The sequence below is a fragment of the Dendropsophus ebraccatus genome, chromosome 10 (genome assembly GCF_027789765.1).
Source record: "Dendropsophus ebraccatus isolate aDenEbr1 chromosome 10, aDenEbr1.pat, whole genome shotgun sequence".
Classification (NCBI taxonomy): Eukaryota; Metazoa; Chordata; class Amphibia; order Anura; family Hylidae; genus Dendropsophus; species Dendropsophus ebraccatus.
Window position 1 is genome coordinate 59,932,746 of NC_091463.1, and position 12,033 is coordinate 59,944,778.

Genomic DNA, 12,033 nt, shown 5'->3' on the forward strand with positions numbered 1-12,033 from the left:
TGTATAACTTTCTGTCACCAGTTTATTCAAAAAATTTTTTTTCTCTGGAGTAAAATCTTAAGGAGAATCAGTACCTTACAAGAGCTTAAAGAGGTTAACAATAATTTGCTGTACGTGGCTACAGTATCTGCACCTGGCCCACGTAGCTGAAACGAGTGGCAGTTCGCACATGCAACTACTGCTTCATTCAAACAGGGACACCCCTGTTCCCACGCTCACTGGGCATCTGACTGCTGGGATAGACGATGATTGTTGTTAGTGGGAAAACCCTCTTAAGAGGGAGAAAATTATTTCTACAACTATTGTGCGTAAATCTCATATTTACCTGTGGTCTAAAAAGAGAAATTTCCACTCTAAACTGTGCCTGGATGTAAACTCTTCACAAGGCTCTTCTACATTGCACAACTCCTGTAAAAATAGGAATATAAAGATGAAAATTACATTAAAATCCATTTGTTTGTAGCAAGATATATATATTATAACAACAAACCATAAAGTACCAGCATAAAGTTATATAAAACACAAGGAAAAGTACTGAAAAATGTATTGACTGACGTAAGAGGCTTAAAATCTCTAAGGACATCTAACTAAAGCAAATTGCATCTGTTACACCTATACATCCTCTTTTTCATTGGCCCAGATTTATCAATCTGTGTTAGGGTATGTTCACACTGAGCAGTAGACGAGGAATTTCCTGTGAAATTCGCGCTTAATTTAACGCCTATTCCGCTTAAAAATCTGCCTGTAAAATATATACAAAGCAATGCCCTACTGTCCTGCTCTGCTGTTCGGAATTTACCCAGAATTCCGCGCCAATTCCGCATTAATTCTGTGCCAATTCCTAGCCAACTTAAGAAGAGGAAATTTTTCTTGCCTATTGCCCAGTATGAACATCCCCTTTAACAGAAACTGGTGTGATTTATCTATAGTAACATATAATATAGAAAGCTCAGCCATGATTGGTTGTTATGGGGATTTTTTTTGTTTAACTCATATAAAAAGCTCAGCTGTGATTGGTTGTTATGGGGCAATTTTTTGTTTAACACATATGGACATAATAAAACCATTATTGTACTCACCTTCAGAAACTGTGGTGTGACTAGTCGGACTGTAGCTACAAGACATATCTGCTCTTCGGTGGCTGACCTGAACGCCCTTGCAACAGCTGACTCAAAGCCATTATACGAGGATGTAGGCACTGTAATAAAAGAGGGCAGGTGGCTACATCAGCACAATTTAAGATGACATTTTTCTGCAGATCATAACAAAATGATCATCTGTCAGCAGTTCAGGTGCACACATAACACGACGTGATCTTATCATAGCTGTACACTGGCAGCACTTAACACATACAAGAAAGGACAAGTCACTGAAGCTGGGAGAACATAATGTGCCCACGCTGTCCACTGCACCATATGTGACAAAAGAAAATTGTCAGGAAAATGATGCTTTTTGTAAATGTGTACTTTTACTGATACAAACGAAAACTTCGGCCTGTGTCCGTTTTTTTTTTCTAACCTGCTTAGAACTGTTTGTATATACAAGGTTTAATTCTGCATTATGTTTTTTTTTTGTTTTTTTTACATTCCACTTAAATATTGTTTGAGGGATGGGGAACCTTCGGCCCTCCAGCTGTTGCAAAACTACAATTCCCATCATGCCTCGGCTTCCCATCTGGCAATTTTGCAACATCTGGAGGGCCGCAGGTTCCCTATCCCTGTTCTAAAGACTGATACGTATTTTATATCTATTTATTCATTTATTTCAATTATTTATTTTTACATTATTTATTTATTTATACTTTTTAAATTACAATGTTTTCCATTTTTATAGAAAATCTTTTTAATGCAGGCACTGTCTGATTCCCTGGATTAGAGTAGTTTACTAAATTGTATAAGCAGAAATTCTTGTAGCATCCCAGAAAATCTGCCTTCAGGAGACTGGACCTGGATTTCTGGTAAGTTCAGCTTTGTTTTACAGCATGAAAACAAAAACAATTATAAAATAAAAACAAAAATAATTAAAGTATATAAAAAATTTGCTTTATATCACATCTACTGTTGATTTAGATTTTGAAAGTTAGAACGACAGGTACAATTTAGGTAATCTATACCTTTTCGTTTAGCTATTATACATAAACATAGAGCTTATAAGGGGGCAAGTGGAAAAGGAAGCCATACGAAGCCCATATGTTGCTGGATGGTACCTCCATACAGTACCATATGATGGAGATCATATCCTCTGTAAAACTATATACAATAGAACATGCTAACTTATAAAGACCAAACAGAAAATGCTTCCATATAGAATGGGGAACATACAGATACAGTAAGTATACAATAGATACACTTCTATAGGTGCTGTATTTCATGGTTTCATATAACCATAGTACAGCTAATGTTTGCTGTACAGCTAATGTATATACATCCTATATATCCTATTTTTAGAGCAGACAGGATTATATGTAGGGATAGCCTCCTCTGAAGACAGGTTTTAAAAAACGTTCCTAATCTTACAGCACAAATGCGATCACATCTAAATTATACTGTTTAATTGATAACTCAGCTCTGCTATATCTGTACATCTGATTCTGTAACCAAATGTCATATTATACAATGGTTATTTGTGCATGCTTATATAAAATGTGCTACTTTGTGAACTGTCAAACACATGCATATTTTAGGATTTTAATTTGTATCCAGAATTTGATGTTTCTAGCAATAATCTATTCACTGACACTTCAGCTCTTGTGTCAACGTGGAGAATAAAGCACCTGGAAAACAAATGATGGGACTTCTAATGAGATGTTTTCCATTCATGTTGAATTAGCACAATAGAGAATTACTCACATTGGCATAAGAAATAGTGGCATGTTAGTCACAGTTCCAATCTTCAACAGCTCATTAACACGTTGAATATGTATAAATGCTATAGAGCCCTGACAGAAGGTTAATTGGAAGACATTTGTATTTTATCATTTTATAAAAGGTTACAAAGATGTTGTTATCCACTTTGTTTCTAATACATATGAATTAACATGTTTTTTAGCCCGTTAATCCAGTGTGTCAGAAAGAAAACTTATGATATCTCTGCAAAAGTGCATATGAGCCAGGAAGCAGTAGTAACTGCTAAGGGTTAGTGGTCATGTTGACCACTAGGTGGTGCTATGTACAGGGCTATATGATTGGGTTGGTGCTGGAAAATTACAGGCTCTCCTCCATAGGAATAAAAATTGTCTCTATGTCGACACCTATTGGCGGCTACCCAATATCTGACTGGGTTATCTAGGGTAAGAAAAACGACTGCTGTCTACCAGAAACAGCGCCACACAGTTTGTTAGTGGTATTGCCGCTCACTTCCATTGAAGTCAATTGAGCTGAGTTGCAATACCACATTCATTTGTGGTGCTGCTATGCTTTTAGGAGCCTTGAACCAGGACTAGCGACTTCAGCCAAACCAGAGATAGACAGAACTCTTTCAGAGATTTTACATTTGGTCATCATAGAGCAGGGTATTGGCTAGCTGCATAAGATGCGCTTGACAGAGGTCAGGCTGAGACCCATATCATTTAGGGCAGTTTCTCAAACATTCCGTGGTAAATGGAACACCAGTACAGTTCTGTGACCACTGCTCCATTGACTGCTATAGAACACATGAAGAGTGTGCTCAGCAATATCTGTCAGTCCAACAACGGTGAGTGGTCACACAGACATACTGCCACTTCATTCACAATTGGTGCTCAGGAACCTCTGTTGCTCTGTTTAGTGGGGGTCTGGGGGATGAGCTCCCCAGTGATCATGCAATTATCACCTATGCTATGTAAAGGTAATAAATGCTTTTACTATTATAACCCCTTTAAAGGAGAACTATCAGCAGGTTGGACGAATCTAACCTGCTGATATGTCCCTACTGCACAGGAAATGCCGAGGATGAAGGCATGTGTCTTACCTTCCTCCTCTGTGCCGTTCCCGTGGTCCTGTGAGACCATTAGGAGCACCGGCGCACCCATTAGGAGCATCGGTGCACTCCCATAGCAGTCTGACTGCACCAAAACGCTGCCAAGGACTAACTGCACCAGAACGGCGCAAAGGAGGAAGGTAAGACACATGTCTTTCTCCTCGGAACCTCCTGTGCAGTAGGGACATATCACCAGGTTAGATTATTCTAACTGCTGATAGTTCCCCTTTAAATGGGGGTTTACATATGTTTGGCAATCTGGCACCATCCCAGATGGGATTGTATTGGAACACCAGATGCCACAAGCTGGAACTTTTGCATCCGACTCCCCATCCAGTGCCTAAAGGGGCACAAGGCCAGATCTATGGACCATCCAGCTCATTTACTATCTGGTGTGGATTCACTGAATGAATGTAAAAAAACAAACAAACAAACAAACAAAAATCCTGTATAAAGTGTTTTTTGATTGGGCCCCTGCAGGATGCCATATGCCGGAGACCACTAAGCCCTAAGATATAAAGAGGCCCCTGGCAAATATGCTACACGCCGTAGATATAAAGAGCTGGCTCAACACATATTAACCTGCCATTACCCTGCCCTGCTCTGTACCGACAGGAACTAAAATTCCAAACTAGCTAGCTGTCTACACAAGGCTGACTCTGGTATGGCTGAAATCCATGCATGTCATGTTCCAAGATTCTTTATGAGGCAGACATTGAAATACAAGGTACAATAAGAGCATTAGCTCACAAGGTGCAGAAACCAAATGGCGGGAGATTCACTCCTCTCTAAATTGGACGTTAGGGTCATTCACATCAAGCTTTCATTTATACATGTCAATAAATACGATAACATGTTCTGATTCTTATGGCCAGCTATATCACAGACATTAATGGCAGGCAAAGAAGACAAATGACAAACTTAGCTCTACTGTATTTTGACAGCAAACTTTTGTCTGGGAATGGCAGGGGTGTAGCCATTAACTATCTTCCAGTGGTTAGGTACTACAAGAATAGTTGTCACTGGCTACACCCCTGCCATTCCCAGAGACTATTAATATATATGGTGTATGTTTAGGTTTCATATACAAGAAAATACTCACCATGTGTAAAAAACTTAAAATCTACAACAAATTTTACGTATTCATAAGTTGGAGGTTCATTTGGGTCCAGACTTCCTCTTGCTAAATGACAGCAGAACTCCACTTGTTTATCATCTGAAAGTGCAACACAAGGGAATGAGTTTCTATGTTTACATGAAACGATGTGATATCTGTTCATTGTTTTGCACCACATATTAGATTGAAGCCAATTCCCAACTTCATAAAGCGGTGAATTGTTACATTGTTCATTCAAATACGTTGTTTCCTGACATACTTTGAGTTTACTGGGAAGTAAATTTAATGAACTGCATATTTTGTGTGTATTTAATATGGTTCAAGTTTACAATATCATAAAAAAGTGTTCAAGAAAATGTCGGCACCGCCATCCCGCTCTTCTTCTGATTGGATAAAACACCATAAATAGCTGCAAAGTTTCAGACAGAACAGTTCCCCTCTAGATTGTATTACATTGTTTTTTTTATATTATTCCCACTGTGGCATGTTAGTACGAAAACAAATTATATAAATAAGCTGAAATAAAATAGGTTGAAAGGCTGACAGCGGCACGGGCAGCCACCATTGCCAAAACACAGACATACTTGTGGTTAGGAGTCTTTTTGCATGGTGATTCATATAGTTGTCAGTTTACGTCTACATGTACACTCAACCACCAACATGATGGTGTAAAGTGTTAAAAAAAATCTCATATGCCAACAACCCTAAGGGAAAACTCCAACTCAGTTATGTGCAGATATGTGTAACACTGGTGGTCCACTACTGCCTGGGTACCACAGTGTGTACAGCCAATCCATGCCATCTCCTCCGTATCTGCTCCTATGTCTGCTTCTCCTTGCTCTGCCCATAGTGTGCATGCGTGACCCTTTTTTGTTTCTTATAGAACCAGTGCGCACATTTAAACCTCTCCCCAGACAATTTCCACACGTCATTCCCTACTAAAGGCAACCACACCCATTTAACCTTTTCCTAAGAAATATTGTGGTTCCTTGTGTCCATAACAAAAGTGTGTGACTCGTTCCTGCTTGACCCTGTGTACCATATAATCTCTGCTGTTCTTGACCTGGATTGTCAACCCAAACTTGTGTTACTTGCCTTGAGTCACTTTTCTGTATCTAGCTATGCTGCCATGCCATGTGCCCACAACCCAAGCCTGGACCCTGATCTTTCTTTTAGTGACCCTTTGGCGCAAGCACTCCCCTAGTCCACTGGGCCAGCCTTTACCCACACCAGGACCACCCTGCATGGTACCTTCTAGCAACTAAGTCAAGCTTCTAGATTATGGAATTGTATAAAAGGGTGAAAATCTTGACTTATTAGTGTTGTCAACATGCAAATCAGTTTGGTAGCACGGCGGGTCTGCACCCATTGGGTATCTCATGGATTGCTATGACTGCGGCATTTTACAGGCAGAGAATTATTAGTGCTTTGCATAGAAAAGAGGATAGCGGAAGAGGCTATCATTCATCTACATCTTGGCAAGACAGAGCTTATTTACTGTGCTAGGATGTACATCAACATCCAAAACAATAGCAACCAACCAGTTATACATGTTCTTAGCTTCAGACGTGTATGATGCATACAAACCCTTATTAAAGTGAAACTATTAGAAGGTTAGACAAATCTAACCTGGATATCTCCCTAATACATATGGGGTACATCTCTTACCTTCATCCTCGCTGCCGTTTCTGTGCAGTTTGTACTTTAATCCCGTGTCTGGTAAGGCCATTTAGAACACTGGGGGCGGGACCTTACTAGATGGGGTAATAAACTACAAACTGCACAGAAACAGCGTTGAGGATAAGGGTAAGAGATGTACCTTCATCCTCAGCACCCCATATGCATTTGGGAGATTCGTCTAACCTGCTGATAGTTTCCCTTTAATGACTGGTTAGGGCAGTCTGGGGCCCATTATAATAAATAAGGCCTAATAGGTCACCATAAATAAGACAGGAAAGTTCCGTATTTGTTCAGAATTGTATGTGATAATGCACATATTATTCTATAAAAAAGCAAGAATCTCATACATCACCGGGGAACAGAAGTTTACTTACTGTTGAAAAATTCTGGAGTGATTGGTTCTGTCATGAGAATATGTGGAGCCAGCATCTTATACACTTCACCATGTTCCCGCTCCGGCAGGAAATTCAATATATTTTGGTCCACCAAATCTGACTGGTACAAAAAGATGCTTTGTCATGTTCAGTAAAATAAAAGCCTCATCTGTCGCTATGAAATTACAGAGCAATGCTACATCACAGAGGAGATAAGGAAACCTCCGCATCCTAGTCACAAGGTGGGGGCATTAAATTATACTATGAGATGGTCAGAAAAGTGACAAATATACAAACTTGGTACAAAGTCCAAGAAGTCCAAGGCATATATATATATATATATATATATATATATATATATATTTTATAAATAAAAAATAGGAGTAATGTGCACTCCCACTATTGCTTTCAGCCTTTTAAAAGCAGCCCTTTTTCATGCAAAAATCTAAGAAAAATTATTACCATTAAAAATTATTGTGTGGGCACAAACAGCTGTTTAGTATTGTGTTTAATAGAACTTTAGGCCTAAGGGCCTGTTCACACTATGAAATCAGAGCAGGGGTTCTGAGCAGAATCTCCGCGCTGATTCACACTACGGAATCGGAGGTCTTGCTCGCCTCCGCACTCCACGCCTTTCCGCGTAAAGAATTGACGTGTCAATTCTTTAAGCGGAAAGGCGTGGAGAGCCGAGGTGCGTGAGGCCTCCCATTGAAAGTTATAGCTGGAGTCTGTGGGCGGGGGTTTTGAGTGGAATTTCCACGCCAATTCCGTAGTGTGAATGAGCCTTAAAAATGGGAAAAAAACTTGCGTGTGAACATAGTCATACTGTACACAGTTCTGTCAGTTGTGTAGCTGTACTGTACACAGTTCTGTTAGTTCTGTAATCGTATTGTGTAAAGGGTAATGCCATTAAGACAGCTCCTGTCCTTTTGCCCTTTTAGGACTAATGGATCTATCGATTTGTCATATTTACCTATCATACATCTATACTCTATACAAGATATTGATAATTGATATAACTTACCGGCAAATGACCAAGAAGAGAGGAAACACTGTCAGAAACATATATTATCATGCCGTCCGTGGTCAGCGCAATCAGAAACCCATCCAGGGCCTGGCAAAGAGAAACACAAGGCCAATTTATAGGTGTTATATCAAAGTACACATTAATTTTTGGAAAGTGCTTTATAAAGACCACGCAGATGGCAATTAAATGTATTTTTATCTGAGTTTATTTATAGGGAAGGCTAAAATAAGCCTGGAGCAGGCCATACAACGCCACAGAACTAACGCCCCCCTCGATGTATATACAGTAATATTATATAGGCTGAACAGTTTAACATTATTATCAGATTCAGAAGACTTGTCAGCTCAATATCACATTCTACCTATACAAGAAGCTGATGTCATAGCAGTCACATCCTCATAATTGTAAGATCCATATCATATTATACATTTTTATCACTATTGTCTTCTCTGTATTGTTACATTGTCTGGTACTTACCATTCAATAATAAAGCTGTCAGCAGTCTTTAGAAAGAAATGAGAGGAGTCCTAGCTACAGCAATTGGGTTCTTAAAATTTTACAACTGACTATTGAAAGGTTTTTATACTAATAAAAAGGGTTGTCCTATGGACTATAAAAATGGGAGGGGGCTCAGACTGATCTCTACTTATTGGAACCTGTCTCAACACTGGTTAAAGGGAATCTGTCACTAGGTATATACTGCCTTAAACGAGGGCAGCATAAACTATTGACAGAAATGCTGAACAGATCGGTGTATCACTTACATCATTTTGTTCAGCCGTTCTTCTAATAAGCAGAAGAATGTGTTTCTTGCCACACCCCTCCCCCCGCCCTCCAGCTGCTGATTGAAAGTTGACTGCCTATACACAGCATGGACAGATAACTGCTAATCAGCAGCTGGAGTTTTCTGCTTTTCATGAATATCCAGGACTACTGGGCTCATGGACATAATGGAGAGGACTGCTTATTGTCCATGTTATTCAGCAAATATCTCTGGATCAGCTGCACAGAACAATGCAAGTGAAAGATCATTCTGTTCAGCTTCTCTGTCACTAGTTTATAATACCTTAATATAGGACAGCATAAACCTGCTGACAGAATCTCTTTAATGGTGCGTTCACACCTACAGGATCTGCAGCTGATTTTCTGCAGCAGATTTCATTTAAATAACTGAACACAGCATCAAATCTGCTGCAGATCTGCTGCAGATCCTGTAGGTGTGAACGCACCCTAAGGCAGGTCACCGCCAAGGTCAGAGATTGGTTTAGTGGGTCTTTCCTGTAAGTGGAGACTAGGACATCTGGGACTAGGAATAGTCTAAATTACTGTGGCAGGGGATCAGTGAGGGGAGTATTAGGATATTATATGGCATCTTTCTTGTCAGGATCAGTGGAGGTTCCTGCAGTTGGACCTCCATGTCCTTGGGGTTTGCCAGCACTACTGATGATGAAAAAGTTTCTTTAACATACTGGTGACACATTTTTTCAATGAAAATCACGGTGAGAAAAACCACAAACTGTTACAATGTTAGAAACCATACTGTAATAGTGAAAACAGGAAACACGTTCAATACCCCACCAACAAATACTAAGTGATGTAGCCTGGGTGAGCCTCCCCAGCTCTGTGTTCAGCCTGTCTCCTCCCAGAAGCCAGGTTTCATAGACTTCCATAGATTGGAGCCCTCCTCCTGCAATTACCGTAGTCTGCTGCCAAGCCAAAGAGTGAAGCGCTCTGCTCCGCACTTCTATCAATATGCAACAATTGTTGACAGCATTAAGAACCTGGCCGATCAAAACTTTTGATATGTCTGCATGGCATAGTTTTTATAAATGTCAGCAATGCTTTAAAGACATGAACACTGATTCTCTGAGGGAAAGTTTGTCTTTTGGATTCAGATACTGTCCCTCTTTTACAAATTTCCTTTGAATGCATAAATTCAGGACATTTCTCCATTGTCTATGAGTAGTGCTGTGTTGGTTATTAGCTGGCATGTTTTATTGATTTATTTGGATTGACAATTTGTTCTTTATGTCCGCTTACATGTGACAGGCCGGCAGCTAAGGGAGCGCGCATTATCAGTGCATTGTGGGCATTCTTTACTACAAGTCTTCAACATTTTTCTGGCACTTTTTACTATATAGGAGGTATAACCTGCTGTGTCCAACAATGTAACATGTGGCCAGTGAAAGACTCAGCGTGTTGCTTCACACAACAGGATATTACCACCGTAATGATGCCTTTTTTACAACACAAAAATAGCGTGTTAAATGTAAGCACTTCCCCGTGGAGGCCCTTGTGTAGATATTTGTGTCTCTCCCTTTACAGTCCATGAGCTTTGAGACATCTGGAGCTGGGTAGACACAGTGGGGCAGGTTTATTATTACTGTCTTGAGCTTAGACAGCTTAAAACTAGATCAGGCAGACAGAAGATGGGCCAAATCTATCACAATGGTGTACGCTGTGTTATAGACAAGAGCGCATCTCACTAAGACATGTGAAAGGGCTTATCTGGCGTAAATTTTATCTTAGTAAATTTTTCCCATATAGGTGCGGTCATATAGAAAAAAAACTATCTCCTGCTAACCTGTCCTCACTCCCCTGGTGTCCTGCTGTCAGTGGTGTCCATCATTTACTGCAGACACTTCACTTTCAAAGACAGACTTGTCTCGGGAGTGACATCCCCCTTCAACCAATCACGGACTGAGACGGGACAGCACTGCGGCCTGTAATTGGCTGAGTGGAGAGAAGTGTCAGCAGTCAATGGGGGGCACCAGAGGCACTGCCAGAATAACAGTGGGGGAGCGAGGACAGGTAAGCATAGGATGTTTATTTTCTATATGACCTCAGCTATATAGGAAAAAATTGCTGCTAACACCGGACAACCCCTTAAAGCATATTTCTCCAGCTTACTAGACTGCTTAGCTGGCTTAATGTAGAGTACTATTTAGTGCCAAGATTATTTTGGCATATTTTAATGCCATGCCCTTTCCCCCTCTAATCCAAGTGTTACTCACCCGCCTGGTTCCAGCACCACATCTTTTCCTGCTCCTTCCATTTAAAGCTGTGGCTGATAAATGTACATTGGTGATGGATTGCCAAATAACCCACTGCCCTTAGTTGACTTTGGGCCTGGTGGCCTATTTAAAGCATAATCCTCCTGCCATTTCCTGTGTTCTTGCTATTGACTACTGTATTTTATCCTAAATCTGAGCTCAGCTTTATCTGTGTGACTTTCCTGGGGTCTGTAACCTGCCAATCTTCCTAAAGGAAAATCCACATCTCCTTACAGTCATACTTAAGGTCCCCATAAAACTTAGACTAATGTCGGTCGAACCTGGGTATTAGGTGTATGGGGCTGTCTAGAACAACCACTGACAGATGATGTCAGTGATGGAAAATCATGGGCGATCCCTTTGTTCAGAGAGAGATAAGCTGTAGCAAGAGCGCCCTTGCTGCGGCTTACCTCTCACATCCCCATTAAAAACACAGGTACGCCCGGCCATGCTAAACATTCCTGTGTATGGAGAGGACAGGCGTGACGATTGTTTGCATGTCCGTTATTGAAGGTATATGGGGACTAGGCACCCTAATCTGGCTGGTACCCAACAAACTACAGTTTCAAGATTCCACATTCTAGCATCAGCTTGTGGCAATAAGTAAATTGCAAAAAAAGCAAAGGCAATAAAACAATATGAGTAAAAGTTAATTACAATGTAAATTTATGAGCACACACTGCACCCTTGCTAAAATTAGAACAATAACTGCTCCTCCCTCTCTGCATCATGATGCCATTTATTAATATGAAGTTTCACTCTTTGCCAGCTTTTGCCTAAAATCCTGCGCTTGCTAAGCCACCCTTTATTTAAAGGGGAATTCCC

General features: G+C 40.4%; 1 protein-coding gene across 3 annotated transcripts in view; it reads right to left on the reverse strand.

Moving 5' to 3' along the window:
* PASD1 (PAS domain containing repressor 1) overlaps positions 1 to 12,033 on the reverse strand; it is a 112,393-nt gene that overhangs the window by 25,882 nt on the left and 74,478 nt on the right. For all 3 annotated transcript variants that reach the window (XM_069942996.1, XM_069942995.1, XM_069942994.1), the window contains exons 6-10: positions 8,153 to 8,242; positions 7,129 to 7,249; positions 5,060 to 5,173; positions 1,080 to 1,198; positions 326 to 408 (exon numbers count right to left, since the gene is read on the reverse strand). In XM_069942996.1, the coding sequence (XP_069799097.1) occupies positions 326 to 408; positions 1,080 to 1,198; positions 5,060 to 5,173; positions 7,129 to 7,249; positions 8,153 to 8,242 (527 nt within the window). The remainder of the gene's footprint in view (positions 1 to 325; positions 409 to 1,079; positions 1,199 to 5,059; positions 5,174 to 7,128; positions 7,250 to 8,152; positions 8,243 to 12,033) is intronic.